The 27,416-nt window shown below is 33.8% G+C and overlaps 1 protein-coding gene across 5 annotated transcripts in view; it reads right to left on the minus strand.

Moving 5' to 3' along the window:
- Positions 1–27,416, minus strand: part of mesh (sushi domain containing 2 mesh) — a 163,220-nt gene that overhangs the window by 29,800 nt on the left and 106,004 nt on the right. For all 5 annotated transcript variants that reach the window (XM_075291894.1, XM_075291893.1, XM_075291892.1 and 2 more), the window contains exons 7-10: positions 21,579–21,747; positions 21,110–21,367; positions 20,682–20,844; positions 20,300–20,473 (exon numbers count right to left, since the gene is read on the minus strand). In XM_075291894.1, the coding sequence (XP_075148009.1) occupies positions 20,300–20,473; positions 20,682–20,844; positions 21,110–21,367; positions 21,579–21,747 (764 nt within the window). The remainder of the gene's footprint in view (positions 1–20,299; positions 20,474–20,681; positions 20,845–21,109; positions 21,368–21,578; positions 21,748–27,416) is intronic.

The following is a 27,416-nucleotide window of genomic DNA, read 5'->3' on the forward strand; positions in this document are numbered from 1 at the left end:
GGGGACTATACCAAAACATGGAAGGATACACACAGTATTCAGCTATCGATACTAAATATATTCGGGACACCCCTTTATGGTCCTAGAATACCTCTAGATTTCTAATTTCAGGCAAATTGGGTAAAAACTACGGATTCTAGAAGCGCAAGCAGTAAAATCGGGAGATCGATCAATATGGGGGCTATATCAAAACATGGTCCGATAATCACCATTTTCAGCACATCCCTTTATTTTCCTAGAATACCTCTAGATTTCTAATTTCAAGAAAATTGGGTAAATACTACGGATTCTAGAAGCCCAAGAAGTAAAATCGGGAGATCGGTCTATATGGGGGCTATATCAAAACATGGACCGATAATCACAATTTTCGGCACATCTCTTTATTTTCCTAGAATACCTCTAGATTTCTAATTTCAAGCAAATTGGGTAAAAACTACGGATTCTAGAAGCCCAAGAAGTAAAACCGGGATATCGGTCTATGTGGGGGCTATATCAAAACATGGACCGATAATCACAATTTTCGGCACATCTCTTTATTTTTCTAGAATACCTCTAGATTTCCAATTTCAGGCAATTTGGATGAAAACTACAGTTTTTATAAGCCCAAGACCCAAAATCGGGAGATCGGTGTATATGGGGACTACATCAAAACTTGGACCGATACAGCCCATCTTCGAACTTGACCTGCCAGCAAACAAAAGATGAATCTGTGACAAATTTCAGGACGGTAGCGCCATTATTGAAGGCTGTACCGTGATTACAACAGACAGACGGACATGCTTATATCGTCGTAGAATTTCTCCCTGATCAAGAATATATATCCTTTATATAGTCGCAAATCGATATTTCGATGTGTTACAAACGGAACGACAGTCTTATAATACCCCCGTCACCATTCTATGGTGGTGGGTATAAAAAGAACTAAAAGTAGTTCTACACTTTTTCCAGCAAAAATGTGGGTGTTGCTCTTAAGGCACAACTTTAAAAGCACTTCCAAAAATGTCCTCACAAAGAAGTTAATTATTTTAACTATGCATGAAGTTTTTTTAATTAAATTTTTTATAACTCGTTTTTTCGTAGGTTTGATGGTTTTTTTTTTGTTTTTTTTTTTTTTGATACGTTACAAGAGTGTAGGAGTTTATAAAATGGTACAAATTTTTAAAATTGTACCGCAAAAAATGCTAAATCCCGTCTAGAAAATTTTAATATTTCAATAATTTTTGAAAATATTCGAGGTCAAATGTTTCAGACAAGCGTTATAATGCATTAAAAATCATAAAAATTTTTATTCGGGAAAATGTCACAATTTTTATACCCTCCACCATAGGATGGGGGTATATTAACTTTGTCATTCCGTTTGTAACACATCGAAATATTGCTCTAAGACCCCATAAAGTATATATATTCTGGGTCGTGGTGAAATTCTGAGTCGATCTAAGCATGTCCGTCCGTCCGTCTGTCCGTCTGTCCGTCCGTCCGTCTGTCCGTCTGTCCGGCTGTCCGTCCGTCTGTGGAAATCACGCTAACTTCCGAACGAAACAAACTATCGACTTGAAACTTGGCACAAGTAGTTGTTATTGATGTAGGTCGGATGGTATTGAAAATGGGCCATATCGGACCACGTTTACGTATAGCCCCCATATAAACCGATCCCCAAATATGGCTTGGGGAGCCTCCCGGAGCAGCAAAATTCATCCGATCCGGTTGAAATTTGGTACGTGGTCTTAGTATACGGTCTCTAACAACCATGCAAAAATTGGTCCATATCGGTCCATAATTATATATAGCCCCCATATAAACCGATCCCCAGATTTGACCTCCGGAGCCTCTTGGAGGGGCAAAATTCATCCGATCTGATTGAAATTTGGTACCTGATGTTAGTATATGGTCTCTAACAACCATGCAAAAATTGGTCCATATCGGTCCATAATTATATATAGCCCCCATATAAACCGATCCCCAGATTTGACCTCCGGAGACTTTTGGAGGGGCAAAATTCATCCGATCCGGTTGAAATTTGGTACCTGATGTTAATATACGGCCTCTAACAACCATGCAAAAATTGGTCCATATCGGTCCATAATTATATATAGCTCCCATATAAACCGATCCCCAGATTTGACCACCGGAGCCTCTTGGAGGAGCAAAATTCATCCGATCCGGTTGAAATTTAGTACGTGGTCTTAGTATACGGTTTTTAACAACCATGCAAAAATTGGTCCATATCGGTCCATAATTATATATAGTCCCCATATAAACCGATCCCCAGATTTGACCTCCGGAGCCTCTTGGAGGGGCAAAATTCATCCGATCCGGTTGAAATTTGGTACCTGATGTTAGTTTACGGCCTCTAATAACCATGCAAAAATTGGTCCATATCGGTCAATAATTATATATAGCCCCCATATAAACCGATCCCCAGATTTGACCTCCGGGGCCTTTTGGAAGAGCAAAAGTCATCCGATACGGTTGAAATTTGGTACATTTTGTCAATATATGGCCTCTAACAGCCATGTAAAAATTGGTCCATATCGGTCTTTAGTTATATATAGCCGATGACTTATTACACAAAAATTGGTCCATATCGCCAAAAATAATCTACCAAAACTTTATTTCCATAGAAAATTTTGTCAAATTTTATTACTATAGAAAGTTTTGTCAAAATTTCATTTCTATAGAAAGTTTTGTCAAAAGTTTATTTCTATACAAAATTTTGTCAAAATTTTATTTCTATAGAAAATTTTGTCAAAATTTTATTTCTAGAGAAAATTTTGTTAAAATTTTATTCGGTTCATAATAAAATTTTCATCATTGTCAAAATTTTATTTCTATAGAAAATTTTGTCAAAATTTTATTTCTATTGAAAATTTTGTCAAAATTTTTATTTCTATAGAAAATTTTGTGAAAATATTATTTCTATAGAAAATTATGTTAAAATTTTATTTCTGTAGAAAATTTTGTCAAAATTTTATGTCTACTTTGTCAAACTGAATTATATACGTATTGGATCGATCTTTTTTGATTTAGTATATACCACGTATGGACTTACATACAATATAGAAGATGGTGTTAGGAGGTTCTAAGATACCTTGCCATCGGCAAGTGTTATCGCAACCCAAGTAATTCGATTGTGGATGACAGCCTTTAGTAGAAGTTCCTACGCAATCCATGGTGGAGGGTACATAAGATTCGGCCTGGCCGAACTTACGGCCGTATATACTTGTTTTTAATTCACCTTATAATAAAGAAAGTAAAAGTAAAAAATAAAATTAAAATCGGCAACTGCTACCACAATGCAAAGTCGCAAATAGGTTTTCAAATTCTGGGGGGGCTAAAATTTTTCTGGTGGGCTAAAATTTTTCTGTGGGGGTCCAAGACCCCTCCCCAGAGGTTACATTCATGTTGAATATATTTGTAAATGAGAGTTTTTCTTTGAACTTCTAATTTGGCTTGTACGCAGAGGAGAATAATCGTATTAAATATCACTAGGAAGTTTGTAGAGTAATTGCGGTGTACATAATTAGGTGTATATAGAAAAATATACAGACAGGCTTGCATCGCAACCTGAACAATATTAATCACTTTTTATGGTCGAAATCCGATATTTCGATGTATTATCCACTAATTTATACACCCCAAAAACCGCAAAATACGATATTCTTTTTTTTTCCTAAAAATAGGAATTTAGCTCACAACCAAAAATGCTACTTTTCATTAATTCTATTGCAACATCTTACATTTTTGTTACATCGTTCGCACTCTAAAATTACCACAAAAACAGACCATTCTAGTCATTCATTTATGTTCATTGCATAAAAACGTATGTTTTTCCCCATCGAAGTGACCATCAATGAGAATTGTTGTTGTATTGTCATTAGATATGCTTGCAAAAAGTTGTTATTTGGTGCGAATGGCAAAAACCAATATCCTTCAACCGCAATGGCCACATCCAAATGTTACAACTATTTTCAATTTAGCTTAGTGAAATAGCAAGCATGAGAATGAAAAAGAGGCTGTCCCAGTTAAGGAATGCCATCCAAAATGATGCTAAATTCAAAAATTTACAATTGTACAAATTCCTCTTAATTTGAAGGATACTTATGGTACTCATGGTCACATTATTGGGATATTGAATGAATGGGTTTATTGTTTTACAGACAAATTCTTGTATGACAGGCTTCTTTAGGGTATCACAAACTAGATAGTTTAACTGGAATGTACTAATGATCAACGGCAACCTATAGGGAAATAGTAATCGATAATACAATACAAACTCTAAAAGATAAAAAGTTTACAGGTCCAGATGTTTTAAAACAATAAACACAGGATGAGCATTTTTCAAATAGAATACTTTTTATAATTGAGGTTAAACACCATTTGCAACATATAAATTCAACTTGACTTGAAACGACTTGCCTTTAATATGTTTTCAAATAGTTTTTACATCAAAGGGAAAGTTTCACGAAAACGTTCAAAGTGCAACCAATTAGAATTGGTAGAAACTTGATAATTTTCCCTATCAACAACGTCTGGATGAAAATAGCATCGGATTAATTTTGTTATTTTGTGAATTCACATTTTGTTGGAATTTTATTCTAATACGCAGGCCAGCGCGGTTATTGATATTAATTATTTGAAATTGTCCGCATATTAATGCTTTTAATAAATCTTTGGGAAATTGAGGAAAACGAATTTTATGTTCTATGTAAACATGTTTAAAACTAATTTAATGTTTTATTGATATTTTTATACCCTTCACCACTACTGTGGTACAGGGTATAATAAGTTTGTGCATTTGTATGTAACGCCAAGAAGGAGTAATCATAGACCAACCTTTTAGTATACGGATCGGCTTAGAATTAAATTCTGAGTCGATTTAGCGATGTCCGTCTGTCTGTCTGTCTGTCCGTCTGTCTGTCTGTCTGTGTGTTGATGTATTTTTGTGTGCAAAGTACAGCTCGCAGTTTTAGTCCGATTGTCCTACAATTTGGTATAGGGTCCTGTTTCGGCTCAAAGACGATCACTTTTGATTTTGGAAAAAATCGGTTCAGATTTAGATATAGCTGCCATATATATTTTTCACCGATCTGGTCATAATTGGCGTGTATATCAACCGATCTTCCTCAAATTCCGTACATCCGAATATTTTATGAGTCTCGAAAAACTTGCAAAATATCAGCAAAATCGGTTCAGATTTAGATATAGCTCCCATATATAGCTTTCGCCCGATTTACACTCATTTGCCCACAGAGGCCAATTTTTTGCTCCGATTTAGTTGAAATTTTGCATAGTGAGTAGAATTTGCGTTGTAACTATGCGTGCCAAATTTGCTTGAAATCGGTTAAGATTTGGATATATCTCCCATATAAAGCTTTTGCCCGATTTACACTCATATGACCACAGAGGCCAATTTTTAACTCCGATTTAGTTGAAATTTTGCACAGGTAGTAGGATTAGAATTAGCATTGTAGCTATGCGTGCCAAATTTGGTTGAAATCGGTTCAGATTTAGATATAGCTCACATATATATGTTTTTCTGATTTCGACAAAAATGGTCAAAATACCAACATTTTCCTTGTAAAATCGCCACTGCTTAGTCGAAAAGTTGTAAAAATGACTCTAATTTTCCTGAACTTCGAATACATATATATCGAGCGATAAATCATAAATAAACTTTTTCGAAGTTTCCTTAAAATTGCTTCAGATTTAAACGTTTCCCATATTTTTTTACTAACATTGTGTTCCACCCTAGTGAATTAGCCTACTTAAATTTTGAGTCTATAGATTTTGAAGAAGTCTATCAAATTCTTCCAGATCGAGTGATATTTAAATGTATGTATTTGGGACAAACCTTTATATATAGCCCCCAACACATTTGACGGATGTGATATGGTATCGAAAATTTAGATCTACAAAGTGGTGCAGGGTATAATATAGTCGGCCCCGCCCGACTTTAGACTTTCCTTACTGGTTATTTATCGATGTGTTTAATAACCCAACAAAAAACGTAACCAAAAAAGCAATGAAACTGTTCTTGTTGGCTCCTGAATTGGTCCAAAATTGGCACAAAAGCGATAAATTTTGCATGGGATTGTCATACACACATTTTTTTCTGATTCAATCACGAAATTAATTGATCCAATTAATTTTTTAATTGAAATGTCTTCAATCACAGAAATGATACTAATCAATTAAAAAAATAATTGACAGTCAATTAAAAAGTTAATTGATCCAATTAAAAAATTAATTGATACTATTGATTTTTGTGATTGATTTTTGTTTCAATTAAAAAAATTGTTGAATCAATCAAATTTTTAATTGAATATTTTTTAAAACTCAATTAAAATTTTAATTGGAAAAATTTTTGTGAAATTTTTGTCTGTGTAATAAGGACTCCAAATGAAATGGGCATATTCGATATGAGACCTAACAAGCGTTTCATATAGCAATTTAAGCGTATTAAAGTTTGAAAAGTTTTTCTTTTTGTGTTTCTTTTTAAAAATCCGAATTGTGAGTTTGAAACAATGTAATCAATATGATCTTTAAAAGTAAAGCATGATTAACGACCGCACCCAAGGCTTTTACTACATTGACCCGTATGAAGGACTGAACAATTGAATACATGTAATCATACAACATGGGATAGTATTTGTGGGAAAAAGTTATAACTTTACATTTTAAAATACTAACAAAGATGTGGCTATTTATTACATCATGCGATTAAAAGATTAATATCATTTTGGAATTCGATACAATCTCTGATTTTTGATATACTACGGAAAATTTTGAATTCATCTGCATATACTAACAATTGACTGCCCAAATTTACATTTGCAATGCCATTAATAACTAAAAGGGAAAGCAAAAGTCCCAATTGGCTACCCTGTGGAATACCGGGATTTTACAATAATGCTGTCGGAATATGTACTGTTGCTCTTAACAAATAGTGAGCGGTCGGTTAAATAAGACTTTATCCATAAATAAAGAGAGGAATGAATTCCCATTTTGTACAGCTTTTTATACACAGAGAATACAGATTGGTTGTGATAACCGAATTTATTGCCAACCTCCTTTTGGCAGTTGCACCAACTATCAGTTGTGTCACCCGACAAATTCAGTCGAATCAATCGAATTATGGGAACATTGAAATATTGTTCTAAGACCCCATAAAGTATATACATTCTGGGTCGTCGTGACATTCTGAGTGGATGTAAGCATGTCCGTCCGTCTGTTGAAATCACGCTAACTTCCGAACAAACCAAGCTATCGACTTGAAACTTGGCATAAGTAGTTGCTATTTATGTAGGTCAGATGGTATTGCAAATGGGCCATATCGAGGAGTCTAATAGAAGCAAATTTCATCCGATTCGGCTGAAATTTGGTACATGGTGTTAGTATATGGTCTCTAACAACTATGCAAAAATTGGTCTACATCGATCAATAATTATATATGGCCCCCATATAAACCGATCCCCCGATTTGGCTTGCGGAGCCTCTAAGAGAAGCAAATTTCATCCGACCCGGATGAAATTTGGTACATGGTGTTAGTATATGGTCTCTAACAACTATGCAAAAATTGGTCGAAATCGGTCCATAATTATATATAGCCCCCATATAAACCGATCCCCAAATTTGACCTCCGGAGCCCGTTGGAAGAGCAAAATACATCCGAATCGGTTGAAATTTGGTACGTGATGTTAGTATATGGTATCCAACAACCATGCAGGAATTGGTTCCTATCAGTCCATAATTACATAGTTGCCATATAAACCGATTCCCAGATTTGACCTCCGGTGCCTTTTGGAGAAGCAAAATTCATCCGATCTGGTTGAAATTTGGTACGTGGTGGTAGTGTATGATATTTAACAGTCATGCCAAAAGTGGTCCACATCAGTCCATAATCATATATAGCCCCCATATAACCCGACCTTAGATTTGGTTTTGGAGCCTCTTGGAGTAGCAAATTTCCTCGGAGTCAGTTGAAATTTGGTACATTGTGCTCTTATATGGCCGTTAAAAACCATGCCCAACTAGGTCCATATCGGTCTATAGTTATATATAGCCCTCAGATAAATCGATCCCCAATCACACAAAAATTGGTCCATATCAAGTTCATAATTGTATATAGCCCCCATATTTCAATTCCGGCTCTCTACCACGTATGAACTAAGTGACAATTTAGAAAACGATGTTAAGAAGTTTTAAGATACCACAACCCAAGTAATTCGATTGTAGATGACAGTCTTTCGTAGAAGTTTCTACGCAATCCATGGTGGAGGGTACATAAGATTCGGCCTGGCCGAATTTACGTTTGTTTGGTCTAATAAATATATACCCCGTATGGGCTAACTTACAATTTAGAATACGGTGTTAAGAAGTTTTAAGATACCTTGCCATCGGCAAGTGTTACAGCAACCTAAGTAATTCGATTGTGGATAACAGTTTTTAGTAGAAGTTTCTACACAATCCATGGTGGACATAAAAACTTACGGCCGTATATACTTGTTTTTAATAAGATTTGATGTTGCTCTTTATCGAAGGCTTTAGTGAAATCTGTATAAAGAATATCTTTCAGGAGCGCTCTCTTGAAGCATTGCTTAAATACAAGGCACAGTTGGTAGTCCCAAAACATACCATATGCCCAGCAAAAAAAGTAGTGAAAATGTTCTTTGGGGATCCGGAAGTGGTGCAAAATTGAGGCAGAAATGAAGAATTTAACATAGGCTTGTCGTAGGATGGATGTCCACCACTTCAACATCTGTTGCACTGAATTTGCATTACTTCTTAAGGATTGATCAAAACACAGTGTTTTGGATGTGAATTAAAAAATGTTGCGATATTTTGTCAAATAAAAAAATGTTTTTTTTTTTATAATTTCTAATGCATCCTAACGGTTGTCTGAAACGGATTTAGCATGGATTTAGCATTTTTTCGACAAAATTTGAATAATTTGTACTATTTTATTAATTCTTATTCGGTTTTAACCCATTTGAAACCAAAAAGTTAAAGTTACATTAAAAATATGATAAAATCGAGTTATAAGAAATTGAATTAAAATAACTTCCTGTGTAATTAAAATAAAGAACATCTTTGGGAGTACATTTTTGGAAGTGCTTTTATAGTGGTGCCTTTAGAAGAACTTCCAAATTTGTTTGCTGGGATGAGTATTGGAAAAATTACACTATCAATGGATAATATATAAATCACACTAATATTTACTGAAATTCGTCAAAATTGAAAGTTATAATAGAGTATTTGAAGTTGCTTAGGAATATTTTGAAAAATCTACCAACATGCTATAAATTCTGCCAATCTACCAAAATATCTACAATTTTTCGAAGAATTACATATATTATCTATAAAACAAATAAGGAAAGTCTAAAGTCGGGCGGGGCCGGCTATATTATACTCTGCACCACTTTGTAGATCTAAATTTTTGTTGTCAAATGTGTTGGGTGCTATATATAAAGGTTTGTCCCCAATACATAAATTTAAATATCACTCGATCTGGACAGAATTTGGTAGACTTCTACAAAATCTATAGACTCAAAATTTATGTCGGCTAATGCACTAGGGTGGAAAACAATGTTAGCAAAATAATGCGCCACAGTGTGGCGCAGGGTATAAATATGGAAACATTTAAATCTGAAGCAATTTTAAGGAAACTTCGCAAAAGTTTATTTATGATTTATCGCTAGATATATATGTATTAGAAGTTTAGGAAAATTAGAGTAATTTTTACAACTTTTCGACTAAGGAGTGGAGGTTTTACAAGGAAAATGTTGGTATTTTGACAATTTTTGTCGAAATCAGAAAAACATATATATGGGAGCTATATCTAAATCTGAACCGATTTCAACCAAATTTGGCACACATAGCTACAATGCTAATTCTACTCCCTGTACAAAATTTCAACTAACTCGGAGCAAAAAATTGGTCTCTGTGGTCATATGAGTGTAAATCGAGTGAAAGCTATATATGGGAGCTATATCTAAATCTGAACCGATATCAACCAAATTTGGCACGCATAGCTACAATGCTAATTCTACTCCCTGTGCAAAATATCAATTACATCGGAGTAAAAGATTGGCCACTGTGGTCATATGAGTGTAAATCGGGCGAACGATATATATGGGAGCTATATCTAAATCTGAACCAATTTCAATAAAATTTGGCACACTTGACTACACTACTAATTGTATTCCTAGTGCAAAATTGCAACCAAATTGGGTTGAAACTCTGGCTTCTGGGACCGTTTTAGTCCATATCGGGCGAAATATATATACGGGAGCTATATCTAAATCTGAACCGATTTCAATAAAATTTGGCACACTTGACTATAGTACTAATTATTCTTCTTGTGCAAAATTTTAGGCAAATTAGGGTAAAACTCTGGCTTCTGGGGCTATATAAGTCCATATCGGGCGAAAGATATATATGGGAGCTATATCTAAAACTGAACCGATTTCTTCCAAAATCAATAGGGTTCTATTCTGACCCAAAATACATACTTGTGCCGAATTTGAAGTCGATTGGACTAAAATTGCGACCTAGACTTTGATTACAAAAATGTGTTCACAGACAGACGGACAGACGGGCATCGCTATATCGACTCAGGGACCGATCCTAAGCAATATTGCCAAAGACACCATATGTCTATCTCGTCTCTTTCTGGGTGTTGCAAACATATGCACTAACTTATAATACCCTGTTCCACAGTGTGGCACAGGGTATAATGAGTAACGGACTGAAAATTTTTCTAAAACATAAAACATCATCATATAGTTGATGATTAGGTTAGGTTAGGTTAGGTTAGGTGGCAGCCCGATGTATCAGGCTCACTTAGACTATTCAGTCCATTGTGATACCACATTGGTGGACTTCTCTCTTATCACTGAGTGCTGCCCGATTCCATGTTAAGCTCAATGACAAGGGACCTCCTTTTTATAGCCGAGTCCGAACGGCATTCCACATTGCAGTGAAACCACTTAGAGAAGCTTTGAAACCCTCAGAAATGTCACCAGCATTACTGAGGTGGGATAAACCAACGCTGAAAAACTTTTTGGTGTTCGGTCGAAGCAGGAATCGAACCCACGACCTTGTGTATGCAAGACGGGCATGCTAACCATTGCACCACGGTGGAGCAATGGTTAGCATGCCAATGCAATTTCTTTTAAGCTTGAGATCAAAGACATTAACATTTTAGGATTATATATGTTATTTAATTGCCACTGTATAAATATGCTAATAACAAATGTTTAAATACAGAAGAAGAAGCAGGAATATAAACCATGACCCATTGACCCTCATAAAATCTTTGCTATATTCAAAATATTTAAAACTAAAACTATTTGCATTCATTACATCTTTTATGACATTCCTATTTTTGACTGAATTCACGTGCAAGTTTTGTCTACAAAAAACACTTAACAAGCGATAGTTTTGTATAGTAAGCACTGGAACATGTTTGTGGTCTAAAAAATCGTCTCTTCTCTTATTTGCATTCTCTAAGCCATTAAAACGGAATGACATTTTGGGTTTAGTATGTTTTCAATCACATGCACAAGTATGTGTTTGTACAACAGAAGCTTCGAACTTCTTACACCGTACTCAACTTAACAATTTGCAGTTTTTCTTTTTTCACAGGCAATTGATTTGAAATTGAATTATCATCATCGTTGGTAAGACTCCCTCTGCCAATACACGACATCATCATCAACATTGGCAACATCATCATTGGCAACATCATTAAATTCTAGATGTTGTCAACAACATTCATGCCTTTGCAAAATGCAGTTACAAACTTAACAAGCCCCATCTAAAGCAGTATACATCGGTTGGAAGAAGTAGGATATCAACTGCATTGCTGCTCCATGCTGTTGCTGACTAGCAACAACAAAGGCGTTTATTACCAATCCCATTTGATGGGTGGAAATTCCTTCTAACATCCGGTAAGCACATTAAAAATACGTAAAATTAAATTTGGCCAAATGTTGTTACAGAAACTAAAAGAAGCTTCCCTCGCAAAATCACTCCTTCCCCCTCTTACTTGTCAGTCTTACACAATTTTACTATTTCGAAAACTTGAAAATGACAATCAATAAATGCACTCTAAAAGAACCGAAAATTCAAGGACATGGTTCCGGGATCCCTCAACTTCGAAGTAAAATGAAGTGCAAATCGACAAAACTAGACATTATGGCTGTGTAAATTCAATTCGAGTGCTAAGATAATGGTTCAATTATGAGTATATGTTAGAAAGAGAACAGATATTTCAATGAGCAACTACACTGAAAGAAGAGTTTTTTTCTGAGGAAAGAAATTTTAAACAAGCAAAGTTTTCTTTTAATGCTAAAAATTTGTCTTTAAAACCAAACAAACAAATTTAGAGACAATCGTTGAAACACTTATTATAAAATCGAGCTTATTTCATCTAAATGAAAATACTTTATAAGAAAGGAGAATTTCGTTTGTCTAAAATTTCATTCCGGAGAAAAGTATTTTTTCTTTGGGTGTAACTTTACGGTCACACCAGGCAAATATTTGACAGAAATCAAAACGTATTCGTCACCACAGTGAAACGAGCAAACCTTTTAAGCGGAATTATAACATCAAAATTGGAGTGTTTTCAAAAAACAGTATCCAATTATTTCCAAAATGCTTCTGGAAAAAAATTGACTCCCATTTTTGTCAAATATTTGCCTAGTGTGACTATACCCTAAGGCTTCCATGCTGAATAGTGATGCTTCTTGAATTTTAGGAAACAATATTTACCCTATATCAAAGACAAGTTTCGATAAAATTTTATTTGAAAGAAATTGCAAATATCTTGGGAAAATCTTTTAAGGTCACATCCATTTAAAGCAGGATTAGCGCTGTGCCACTATACGCACGCAAAAAAATAATTCTTCCTTCCCAAACGAAATTTTACACAAACAAAGATCGTTTCTCATTTGCATTTCGCTGTAAGGAAGTTTATTTGGAGGGAAAGTATATACTTTTTGTGATAAACGTTTATTCTTTACCAGGATGTAAAAACAATTTCATGAAGAAAAACAAGTATATACGGCCGTAAGTTCGGCAAGGCCGAATCTTATGTACCCTCCACCATGGATTTCGTAGAAACTTCTACGAAAGACTGTCATCGACAATCGAATTACTTAAAACTTCTTAACATCGTTTTCTAAATTGTGAGTTAGTCCATACGTGGTATATATTAGACAATACGTAGAGAGCTAGAATTGAAATATGGGGGTCGCTTATATGGGGGCTATATACAATTATGAACTTGATATGGACCAATTTTTGTGTGATTGGGGATCGATTTATCTGAGGGCTATATATACACACAAAAAAAAATTCTGATTCAATCACGAAATTAATTGATCCAATTAATTTTTAATTGAAATGTCTTCAATCACAGAAATGATAGTATCAATTAAAAAATTAATTGAAGGTAAATTAATTGATACTATTAATTTTCGTGATTGATTTTTGTTTCAATTAAAAAATTTGTTGATTCAATTAAACTTTTAATTGAATATTTTTTAAAACTCAATTAAAATTTTAATTGGAAAATTTTTCGTGAAATTTTTTTCTGTGTAACTATAGACCGATATGGACCTAGTTAGACATGGTTGTTAACGGTCATATACTAGCACAATGTACCAAATTTCAACTGACTCGTATGAAATTTGCTCCTCCAAGAGGCTCCAAAACCAAATCTCGGGATCGGTTTATATGGGGGCTATATATGATTATGGACTGATATGGACCACTTTTGTCATGGTTATTAAATATCATCTACGATCACCACGTACCAAATTTCAACCAGATCGGATGACTTTTGCTTCTCCAAAAGGCACCGGAATTTAAATCTGGGGATCGGTTTATTTGGGGCTATATATAATTATGGACTGATATGAACCAATTCCCGAATTGTTGTTGGATACCATATATTAACTTCAGGTAGCAAATTTCAACCGAATCGGATGAATTTTGCTCTTCCAAGAGGCTCCGGAGGTCAAATCTGGGGATCGGTTTATATAGGGCCTATATATAATTATGGACCGATTTTTACATGGGTGTTTGAGGCCATATATTAACACCATGTACCAAATTTCAACTGAATCAGATGAATTTTGGTCTTCCAAGAGGCTCCGGAGGTCAAATCTGGTGATCGGTTTATATGGGGGCTATATATAATTATGGGCCGATGTGGACCAATTTGTGCATGGTCATTAGTGACCATATGTTAACACCATGTACCAAATTTCAGCCGGATCGGATGAAATTTGCTTCTCTGAGAGGCTCCGCAAGCCAAATCGGGGGATCGGTTTATATGGGGGCTATATATAATTATGGACCGATGTGGACCAATTTTTTCACGGTTGTTAGAGACCATATACTAACACAATGTACCAAATTTCAGCCGGATCGGATGAAATTTGCTTCTCTTAGAGGATTCGCAAGCCAAATTTGGGGGTCCGTTTATATGGGGCTATACGTAAAAGTGAACCGATGTGGACCAATTTTGGTATGGTTGGTGGAGACCATATACTAACACCATGTACCAAATTTCAGCTGGATCGGATGAAATGTGCTTCTCTTAGGGGATTCGCAAGCCAAATTTGGGGGTCCGTTTATATGGGGGCTATACGTAAAAGTAGACCGATATGGCCCATTTGCAATACCATCTGACCTACATCAATAACAACTACTTGTGCCAAGTTTCAAGTCGATAGCTTGTTTCGTTCGGAAGTTAGCGTGATTTCAACAGACGGACGTACGGACGGACATGCTCAGATCGACTCAGAATTTCACCACGACCCAGAATATATACAGTATGTCAAGAAAGTCTTTTGACATTGCCAAATATTTCAAATTCTAGAAATAATTGAAATATTAAATATTTTATTAAATTTTTAATTCTGTGTACGTATGTATACTTTGCAAAATACATAATAAAATATTTTTTTAAAATTTCATTATATTTAATTTTGGAACAAAACATAATTTTTATCCCATTGTCAAAACACTTTCTTGACAAACTGTATACTTTATGGGGTCTTAGATCAATATTTCGATGTGTTACAAACGGAATGATAAAGTTATTATACCCCCCATCCTATGGTGGAGGGTATAAAAAAAACAATCTTTTCTTTTTATACCCTCCATCATAGGATGGGGGTATATTAACTTTGTCATCCGTTTGCAACACATCGAAATATTGCTCTACGACCCCATAAAGTATATATATTCTGGGTCGTGGTGAAATTCTGAGTCGATCTAAGCATGTCCGTCCGTCCGTCCGTCCGTCCGTCCGTCCGTCCGCCTGTTGAAATCACGCTAACTTCCGAACGAAACAAGCTATCGACTTGAAACTTGGCACAAGTAGTTGTTATCGATGTAGGTCGGATGGTATTGAAAATGGGCGATATCGGTCCACTTTTACGTATAGCCCCCATATAAAGGGACCCTCAGATTTGGCTTGTGGAGTCTCTAACAGAAGCATATTTCATCCGATCCGGCTGAAATTTGGTATATGGTGTTGGTATATGGTCTCTAACAACCATGCAAAAATTGGTCCACATCGGTCCATAATTTTATATAGCCCCCATATAAACCGATCTCCGGATTTGGCTTGCGGAGCCTAAAAGAGAAGCAAATTTCATCCGATCCGGCTGAAATTTGGTACATGATGTTGGTATATAGTCTCTAACAACCGTGCAAAAATTGGTCCATATCGGTCCTTAATTATATATAGCCCCCATATAAACCGATCCCCAGATTTGGCTTGTGGAGCCTCTAAGAGAAGCATATTTCATCCGATCCGGCTGAAATTTGGTACATGGTGTTGGTATATGGTCTCTAACAATCATGCAAAAATTTGGTCCACATCGGTCCATAATTATATATAGCCCCCATATAAACCGATCCCCAGATTTGGCTTGCGAAGTCTCCAAGAGAAGCAAATTTCATCCAATCCGGTTGTAATTTGGAACATGGTGTTAGTATATGATCTTTAACAACCGTGCCAGAATTGGTCCATATCGGTCCATAATTATATATAGCCCCCATATAAAACATTCTCCAGATTTGACCTCCGGAGCCTCTTGGAGGAGCACAATTCATCCAATCCGATTCAAATTAGGCACGTGGTGTTAGTATATGGTCGTTAACAACCATACCATAATTGGTCCAATCACACAAAAATTGGTCCATATCGGTTCATTTCTATAGAAAATTTTGATAAAATTTTATTTCTGTAGAAAATTTTGTCAAAATTTTATGTCTACTTTGTCAAACTGAATTATATACGTATTGGATCGATCTTTTTTTATTTAATATATACCACGTATGGACTTACATACAATTTAGAAGATGGTGTTAGGAGGTTTTAAGATACCTTGCCATCGGCAAGCGTTACCGCAACTTAAGTAATTCGATTGTGGATGGCAGTGTTTAGATGAAGTTTCTACGCAATCCATGATGGAGGGTACATAAGCTTCGGCCTGGCCGAACTTACGGCCGAACTTACGGCCGTATATACTTGTTTTTTATACCCTAAACCACCCTGACCACTAGGGTACAATAAGTTTGATCTGCCAAAAAATGTGCCTACTTGAAATATTGATTTTATATCCCATAAAATATATATCGATCGACTCAGAACCTCCTGAGTCGACCTAGCGCTTGGTGTCCGTCCGTCTGTCCAAGTATTTGTTGTTCACAGGATTCCGGTCGCAATAATCAACCGATTTTGATGAAATTTGGTGCAGAGAGTTTTTTGGGCACAACGACGAACGCTATTGAATTTGGAAGAAATCGGATCAAATTTAGATATAGCTCCCATATATATCTATCGCCCGATTTCAACAAATGGGGTCAAGTTGCGTTTTTTTTTTTCAAACGGATCGTCACCAAATTTGGCAAAAGGTAACCTTTTTCATCGCCCTTCAAGTCTGCAAAATTTCATCCAAATCGGGTGAGATTTAGATATAGCTCTCATATATATGTATCGCCTGATTTCCCCAAATTTGGCCACAAACCCCTTATTTATCATCCGATTTTACTCAAAATCGGTTAAATGTAATCTTCTATAGCAATAACTATATGTGAACAAAATCATCGAAATCGGTTCAGATTTGCCTATAGCTCCCATATATATGTATAGCCCGATTTTCCCAAATTTGGCTATAAAACCCTTATTTATCAACCGATCTTAACCAAATTTGGCTAAATGTAGTCTTCTATAGCACTAACTATATGTGCAAAAAATCATCGAAATCGGTTCAGGTTTAGATATAGCTCCCATATATAGTATAGCCCGATTTTCCCAAATTTGCCCATAGAACCCTTATTTATTAACCGATCTTGCTAAAAGTTGGCTAGATCCAGTCATCTGTAGTACTAACTATATGTGCAAAATTTCATCGAAATCGGTTCAGATGTAGATATAGCTCCCATATATGTATCACCCGATTTTGAAAAATTCGCCCCTAATAACCATATGTTTGACCATACAGGCCTCATTTCTTAAAAGATCTTACTCAAATCTTGCACAAGGTAACCTTTTGTGGTATTAATCAAACCCGCAAAATATTATGCAAGTGGTTCAGATTTACATATAGCTTCCATATATATGCATCGCTCGATTTTCCCAAATTTGGCCATAATACTCTTATTTATTACCAATGTTACTCAAATTTCAAATTTTGATGTACTAGCCGATCGTATTTATACGTACTAGTAGCTCTTACATAAGAATATTGCTCGATTTTTACAAAGTTGGATTTATTACCCACACTTGTTGATTTTTCTCTTTTTTAATACTCAATATTAGTGGCATACCAACTCCGTAGGTGCATTATCAACTACAGCCAGTATTGCCAGAAGTAGGTAACAACAGTTACCACTCGTGCCAAAACAAAAAAAAAATCTAACAAAGTTTGAAGATTACCACAAATCTACCAAACAAATATTTCTATAGAAATTTTTGTCAAAAAAAATGTTGTCATAATTGTATTTCTATAGAAATTTTTATTATTATAAAGGGTGATTCTTTTGAGGTTAGGATTTTCATGCATTAGTATTTGACAGATCACGTGGGATTTCAGACATGGTGTCAAAGAGAAAGATGCTCAGTATGCTTTGACATTTCATCATGAATAGACTTACTAACGAGCAACGCTTGCAAATCATTGAATTTTATTACCAAAATCAGTGGCACAAAATCCGCTTCTTTATCGACAAATTTTGTTCAGCGATGAGGCTCATTTCTGGTTGAATGGCTACGTAAATAAGCAAAATTGCCGCATTTGGAGTGAAGAGCAACCAGAAGCCGTTCAAGAACTGCCCATGCATCCCGAAAAATGCACTGTTTGGTGTGGTTTGTACGCTGGTGGAATCATTGGACCGTATTTTTTCAAAGATGCTGTTGGACGCAACGTTACGGTGAATGGCGATCGCTATCGTTCGATGCTAACAAACTTTTTGTTGCCAAAAATGGAAGAACTGAACTTGGTTGACATGTGGTTTCAACAAGATGGCGCTACATGCCACACAGCTCGCGATTCTATGGCCATTTTGAGGGAAAACTTCGGAGAACAATTCATCTCAAGAAATGGACCGGTAAGTTGGCCACCAAGATCATGCGATTTGACGCCTTTAGACTATTTTTTGTGGGGCTACGTCAAGTCTAAAGTCTACAGAAATAAGCCAGCAACTATTCCAGCTTTGGAAGACAACATTTCCGAAGAAATTCGGGCTATTCCGGCCGAAATGCTCGAAAAAGTTACCCAAAATTGGACTTTCCGAATGGACCACCTAAGACGCAGCCGCGGTCAACATTTAAATGAAATTATCTTCAAAAAGTAAATGTCATGGACCAATCTAACGTTTCAAATAAAGAACCGATGAGATTTTGCAAATTTTATGCGTTTTTTTTTTAAAAAAAAGTTATCAAGCTCTTAACAAATCACCCTTTAGAATAAATATTATATTTTTTCTATAAAAAATTTTCTCAAAATTTTATTTCTATGGAATTTTTTCTCAAAATTTTATTTCTATAGAATTTATTGTCAAAATTTTATTTCTATAGAAAATGTTCTCACAATAATTTTATACAGAAATAAAATATAAAACCTTTTCAAAAATTTTATTTTTATAGAGATTTAACAAAAAAAATGACTATTTTGGGTAGAATTCTACCAACTGTGGCAACCGTGGTGGTAATACAAATTTATATTCTAAGTTATATACGTTGCATATTCATGTTTTAAGATAATAAAGTACTTAGAACCATTTTTGTTTTGTAAAATTTGTTTAAATTTAACGAAAAATATTGTAGGGAAAATTGTTTGGGAATATATGACAAAGTAGGGAACTTTTTTGTCCTTGTAGGGTAAACCGAACATTTTCCCTGGCAACACTGACTATGAGCTATAGTCAGATTGATACAAAGCACCCATGAACATGTACCCCTTAATTTTCTTAAATATGCAACTGCGGTTTATCTTCCATACCTATATCAATGTTACCCCACAAATGCTTATGTTTACTAATTCAGTAAGGGTGGTTAGGGTATGATACAGTCGGCCCCGCCCGACTTTCTACTTTACTTACTTGTTTTTGAGTGTAAATGTCTACAGAATTTATGTAGATTTCAAATCAAGGAGTTTGTTTACCATTTTCTAGTTTAAGATTCCTCTAAGACTTAAACAAAAATTGTTCATATAAATCCAGAATATGAGATAGTCTCCATAGTAGAAACTTTAAAATTAACTGTCACATCTTTGACTTGCAATCAATACCAAAATTCTTAAATGAAAAACAAAATCAAGTAAACTATTTATCTTAATGCTAACAGTATCGATAGATTCACTTAATGGCATTTCATTGGAAAACACACATTTTTATCACAAAACAACTTATTTACAATATTCGTTTACGTATTGATCAATGGTCCCTTACAAAAAAAAAATAAAAACAAATTCTTCGAAACGAAAGACAAATTTAACCACATTTTCCAAATGACATTACAATCAATGTTGAAATTCCATTTTAGTTGGCATACAAAGTTCTATAGAAATACATTTGCAAAACCCCTTACCACATCATGAACACCCACAATGCCATGTAATCCACTCTCCCACTCTCCCACACTCCCTCTCTCACCCTATTACTCTTACACATTTACGGTGAGATACAATAGAGAACTCCATTAGGAAAATGAAATTGTAAATGAATGAATGGGAAAATTTAAATTATGAGAGTATATCATTGCCAAAATACTTACGGGCTGATTTGTAAATTGTTGTATTGCTGGGGATCTGTTAAATTGATTTGCAGGAATCCGAATTGCATATCGTTGTTAATATTATTGCGGTTAATGAAATTCTGTGGTGATATTATATATTTGCCTGTATTGGTGGCACTAGCCTCAATTACATCGATATATTCCAATTGAGGGCTGTAGATGGCAGTGGATTTTAACAGGAAATTTAAATTAAAGAGAAGAGGAGAGGAGAGAGAAAAATATATATTTTAGTAATGGCATTCAAGTTGAGGGCAGAAAAGATTTCACAAATCCATACAGCACACATACACCCATATTATGGGTGAGTTTTATTTTTTTTTTGAGAGACTTTAACAATATAGCCTAAATTATATCAACTTACTAAATTGTGGTTTCACGATAGCCCCACAGGGATATCATAATATTGGCATTTGCGTTTGAGGTTAAATTGTAGGCATTCCAGTTAATGCGTATTTCCTTGGGAGCTTTCTTGTGGACATCATCGGTTTCGAAGAAGATTTTCTCGGTGGCAGCTTGAGGTGTTTCTAGATGAGCAAACAGCCCAAAACCAAACAAAAAGAGACGAAATATGTTAGTATGAAATATACGCACATGCACATACAAACTAACAAACAACGAAACGAATCAAACAAGAATGAAAAGCAAACACAAGGATTTGTTGACTTTTATACCAAGTTAGGGCATTTGTCGTTTATCGCCCATTTTTTTGAGCTATTATGAATTGTGGCCATGTCTTATTAAGCATGAACGGCACACGCACACATTTACTCCACATTATGATGCACTTACCTACAAAGTATTTACCACGCCATTTGAAACGCTCATTACCCACTGAGATTTCAAAACGTATATAGCCTTCGGCCTTTAGGAATGGTTGCACACAGATGACACGATTCCTATCCACATATTGACCAAGGACATCTTCTGTATCGAAATGGCACATCACACGTACATTTGGATCAAAGCAGGGTCCTGTAATGTTGACAACAGTACCACCCAACATGTTGCCCGACTCTGGAGCAAAGGTCAACGGTAGAATAGCAGCATCTGTATAGAGCCAAATTGGGCATCATCCAGCAGCATCAAGCAAATATCCAAACGAAGATGAACACCGAAAGAAAGCAGAGAAGATAAAAAGATTACGTGGCACCTTAAATTACTTGATTACCCTCATTTTTCTCACTTATATTTTTGTTGTTGGCATAAGAGGAAAGAGAGGATTGTCTTCCCCGCTAAAAAAAAAACGAAAGAAACTTACCAATATCCTTGTTACATGACCCAATTAAAATTTGTTCATCTAAACGGAAGATATGACGGCCCGGGAAACCATTACCCCAACCACGTCCTGTTAAATCACGTAACACCATATTCTGGCTATAGGGTTTGTATTCGTAGGATCTGGTACCATTGCCAGCATTAAAACCAATCTGCAACAAACAAAAATAAATTAAGCAAAAAAATTGTCAAGACATATTTTTCGAAAATCGATTTAATTGTTTAATAAATATTTCATGTAATGGATTTGTACGTTTTTAGAAACGTGATAGCAATATATAGCGAGTGAATTGAATTTTTATAAATTGCAACTAACGATGTCATGTATCATTGTCCCTAATTTCGTTTTTATATCCTGGAAATACATACACACAAATGCAATGAGATGTAAAAAGCGAATAATCTATACTTATTTCTATAATTTATAGCGTAACCCGGCCCGCTTCGCTGCGCCTTCCGAAGCATATTTGGAGGAATATTTTGCGTTAACTTAGCCAACTATATCCTTCGTGCTGAAAACAAATTCGAAAAGATTTTAATTCTTTTAAACAAATCGGACTACTTGATTTTTCGTTTATAGGTACAAATACGGCGGGAGAGGATGTACCTTCTTCTATATTTCTTGTGAATTTTAAGTGTGGTTTGTCAAGGAAAGGTATCCTTCTCCTCAATATATCTGAAAATTAAGCACTATATTATAATAACATACAAAGAATTACTGTTTCCCATCCAATAAATCGGAAAAAGCAAAAATAGTAAAAAATTTTACCACATTAACATTTGCTAAAATGTTGGAAAATGATGCACCCTCTACGTTGGCTGCCAATTTCATGTACATTTAAGTTCTTTACTAAAAAGAAGTCTGGCAGAAGCCTGTGCAAAATCATAAAATTATGTACCGAGTTCCCATTTACGGACAGCCCTCTACTTTTAATTTAAGAAAAACAAAACGGACAAAAGGGAACCCTCCCCCCACCATCGCTCCACTCCAACCTGATATCGGACTATCACGTACCCTATATTAATTTCGCAACTACTCAATGGTCCCTATAAATTCTATCGAAGTAAATCGACAAAGTTTATTTCAATTTTCCCCTTCCCCAACCAGATATCGAAAAATCATATACTAATTTAAAAATTATGTATAAATTTAATCACCTCCTCCCACGTTCCCTGTAAATTTCAAGTAGATCGGCGATGTTTAAATTTTGCTCTATTGTTTTAAAGGGACGTCACTTTCCCCGATACAATATCAACAAACACCGTAGTGAATAGCACCCCTAACCTTTCCTGAAAATTCTTGAAACTTTCCTTCAAGTGTGGGACCTCCTCCCCGAGCAAGCAAATTATAAGCCTAAAAGGGCGGCCTCTCTTCCGTCCAAATATCACAAAATCAGGTATCAACTATTAATATCGTAACCTCTCCCCAGTCCTCTGTAAATTTCAAGTAACTCGGTAAAAGTTTAATTGTTTCTCTGTATGTACTTAAGATAAGCGGATGTCTCCCTATGGCCTTTTATTTTTATTAAAAAATCGAGAACCTGATATAAATTTCATAACCCATTTTTTCCGTAAAATTTCAGTCGGGGGAGTTTTGTTTTGTTTGTACTTTCAAAAAAAAATTCGGGCAAAGGGGTGGTCCCCCTCCCCGACCAAGTAACGAAAAAAAAATGTAGTGGATTTTTGTCTAGATGCCAACCCCAACATTCAATGAAAATTTCAAGCAAATCGCATAATTTTGTTCCAAGTTTCAAAAAGTAGGGCACGGGGGAGGTCCCCCTCACCATACACATATGAAATCATCGGGTACCCCATATTAATTCCATAACCTCACCACATGTTCTCTGTAAATCTCAGATAATTTAGAGAATTTTAGTTTTTTCACTGTACTTTAAAAAAAGTCGAACAAAGGGGAGGCCCCCCTCCGCCACCAAATATCGAAATAAAAAGTAGCGGATCTTTGTCTAGATGCCAACCCCAATCTTCAATGAAAATTTCAAGCAAATCGGTCAACTTTGGTCCAATTTTCAAAAAGTCCGACGAAGGGGAGGTCCCCCTCCGCGACCAGGTGTCAAAAAATGAGGTACCCTATTTTCAACACTTGAACGCCCCCTACGATCTCTGAAAGTTTCAAGTAAATCGGTTCAGCCGTTTCGGAGCCAACTCGGTACATACAAACAAACGAATAAACAAACATAGATTGAATTTTATATATATAGATATCCATATTCATGGTTAAGAAAGAAATCATTTAAATAATTATACACTATACCACTATGTAAAAATAGTGCGAAAAAATCATCGCCCACTAGCATTGTTGTTATTCGAGACAAAAATAATAATTATTTCTATAGAAAATGTTAGCAAAATTTTATTTCTATAGAAACTTTTGTCGAAATTTTTTTCTGTAGAAAATTTTGTCGAAATTGTTTTCTATAGAAAATTTTGTCGAAATTTTATTTTTATAGGAAATTTTGTCAAAATTTTATTTATATAAAAAATTTAGACAAAATTTTATTTCTATGGAAAATTTGTCAAAAATTTATTTCTATAGAGACTTTTTACAACATTTTATTTCTATAGAAAATTTTGTCAAAATTTTATTTCTATAAAAAATTTGGTCAACATTTTATTTGTATAGAATACTATGTCAATTTTTTTTTATAGACAATTTTGTCAAAATTTTATTGCTATAGACAATTTTATCAAAATTTTATCTCTATCAAAAATTTTGTCAAAATATTATTTTTATAGAAAATTTTGTCAAAACTTTATTTCTTTTGATAATTTTGTTAAATTTTTTATTTTTATAGAAAATTTTGTCAAAATTTTATTTCCATAGAAAATTTTGTCAAAATTTTATTTCTATAGAAAATTTTGTCCAAATTTCATTTCTATAGAAAATCTTGTCAAAAATTTATTTCTATATAAAATTTTGAAAAGAGTTTATTTCTATAGAAAATTTTGTCTAAATTTTCTTTTTTTTAAGAAAAGTTTGTCCAAATTTTTACATCTACAGAAAACTTTGTCAACATTTGATTTGTATAGAAAATTTTATCAAAATTTTATTTCTTTATATAATTTTGTAAAATTTTTATTTTTATAGAAAATTATGTCAAAATTTTATCTATATAGAAAATTAAGACAAAATTTTATTTCTATAGAAACTTTTGTCAAAATTTTATTTCTATAGAAAATTTTGTCAAATTTTTATTTCTATAGAAACTTTTGTCAAAATTTTATTTCTATAGAAAATTTTATTTGTTTTTTATTTCTATAGAAAATTTTGTCAAATTTTATTTCTATAGAAAATTTTATTTTTTTATTTCTATAAAAAAATTTGTCAAAGTTTTATTTCTATAGAAAATCTTGTCATAATTTTATTTCAATATAAAATTTTGAAAAATTTTAATTCTATAGAAAATTTTGTGAAAAATTTATATTTTTTAGAAAATTTTGTCCAAATTTTTACATCTACAGAAAACTTTGTCAACATTTGATTTCTATAGAAAATTTTATCAAAATGTTATTTCTTTAGATAATTTTGTTAAAATTTTATTTTTATAGAAAATTGTGTCAAAATTTTATTTCTATAAAATATTTTGTCAAAATTTTATTTGTATAGAAAATTGTGTCTAAATTTTATTCCTATAGAAAGTTTTGTCAAAATTTTATTTCTATAGAAAGTTTTATCACAATTTTATTTCTATAGAAAATTTTGTAAAAATTGTATTTCTATAGAAAATTTTCTTCTAAAGACATGACTTTATTTATTTTAACTACACAGGATGTTCTTTTAATTCAATTTTGTATAAATCGCTTCTTTCACATTTTTAATAGGTAATTTTAACTTTTTTGTTTCAAATAAGTTAAAACAGAGTAAAAATTAATAAAGTGGTATAAATTATTCAAAATTTGCCGAAAAAATTGATAAATCCATTCTAGAAAAATTGAAAATTTTGGAAAATATTCGAGAGCAAACGTTTCAAACAAGCTTTATTATTTATTAAAAATCATAAAAAATGTTTATTTGGCAAAATATCACACAATTATTTAATTCACATCCAAAACACTGAATTCGGATCACACCTTAAGAAGTGATGCAAATTCATTGCAACGGCTGTTGAATGGTGGACATCCGTCCTATGATGCGCCAATTTTGCACCTCTTCTGCGCCAATTTTGCACCACTTGCGGATCCAAAAAGAACATTTTTTTTGTCAAAATTTAATTTCTATAGAAAATTTTGTCAAAATTGTATTTCTATAGAAAATATTGTCAAAATCTTATTTCTATACAAAATTTTGTCAAAATTTTATTTCTAAAAAAAATGTTGTCAAGATTTTATTTCTATAGAAAATATATAGGCTCACTTAGACTATTCAGTCCATTGTGATATCACGGTGGTGATGCATATATGTATATTGAACACATTTCTTATTTTCAATTGCCTAACTAATCTCCTCAGCTTACAGCTCATATTCCATTCTATTTCCCAAATTTCGGCTATTTTAAATATGCAAGATTCCTAAATCAACAATTCTATTTGGATAAAAATTATTTAGATATTTTTAAATTTTTTCCCCAATGGCAAACCTAAACTATTTTATTTACTTTGTTGACCATAAACCTAAAATGTTTACATGGCTGCCATTGTAGATAGGATCGTTTGCTTTGTAAACCACTAATTTACATAGTTTGTTTCCTCTTGTTGCTTATTGTTGTTGTTGTTTTAGTATTAAGAGCCATAAAATTGAATTTATGAAATAAAAATATGTTGTCCAACAACGTGCGTACATTTCAAAACAAAAAAAAAAATGAAACAAGCTTAACCGACCAAAAAAACAAACGGAATGTGTATGTGTGAGTGTTTGTGCAGTGTCCACTTGTAAATGATAGTGTTTGGGACTGATTTTAGATGGAAACGGAAACGGATATGAGAAAAATACAAAACTTTACGTTTAGTCGAGATTTGTTCCACTTGATGTATTTTAATCTTTTTTAAGGGTGAGGTTGGAGAACTCGAAATACCAAAAAAAAAAACTTTTTTTCAACAAAAAATAAATATTAAGCACAACAAATTTGGTAACAAAAAAGTCAATATTGAACATGATCCCGAGCAATTGCTAACGAGAAAATCCAGTAGAACAATTAAATATTAAAAAGTCACTATTATATTGGACATGGCCTTTGGCAGAAAATTGTTGTTGATTTTTTTAATTAGAAAAGTTTAAAATGTTTGCACTGCCAAAGTAATACAAAATTTATACTAAATCGAACAAGAGGACACACTTTTTAAGTTATAACTTGTTGTAAGAGAGAGTAATTTTGTTAAAAAGTTTTAAGAAAGCAAATCTTTCAAACAGATGTTGGCGACAATAATGAGTATTGCAGCCTTACTCAGCAAAAAAAAGTACTTTAATTCCCACCACATTTGATCCGGAATTTGTATGCTTTTGGAGCATACATTTTTTTATTTGAATTTCATTTAAATTAACAAATTTGACATATGAAAAAAAATAACATTTTTCTGTAAATTTTCTTTTTTCATAACAATAATCTTCTAGAGATGGACTTAATTTTCACTTTACAAGAAGTTCTTTTGAGTTTGTATAGAAAAATTCTTTGTTTTACTCATTTTTAACAATTTTTTCCTAAATTTTTACAGGATTAAAATATGTAAAATAATGGAAATTTCCAAAAAAAAAATGGAAAGTGTACTGACCCATTTCTCGGCGGACTTGGAATTTGCTAGTATTGTTCAAAATGTCTTTACGTAGACATAAAGGTAACAAAACTTTTTCCATATTTTTATACCCTCC

The sequence above is a fragment of the Haematobia irritans genome, chromosome 1 (assembly GCF_050003625.1).
Source record: "Haematobia irritans isolate KBUSLIRL chromosome 1, ASM5000362v1, whole genome shotgun sequence".
In the NCBI taxonomy this organism is placed as follows: domain Eukaryota; kingdom Metazoa; phylum Arthropoda; class Insecta; order Diptera; family Muscidae; genus Haematobia; species Haematobia irritans.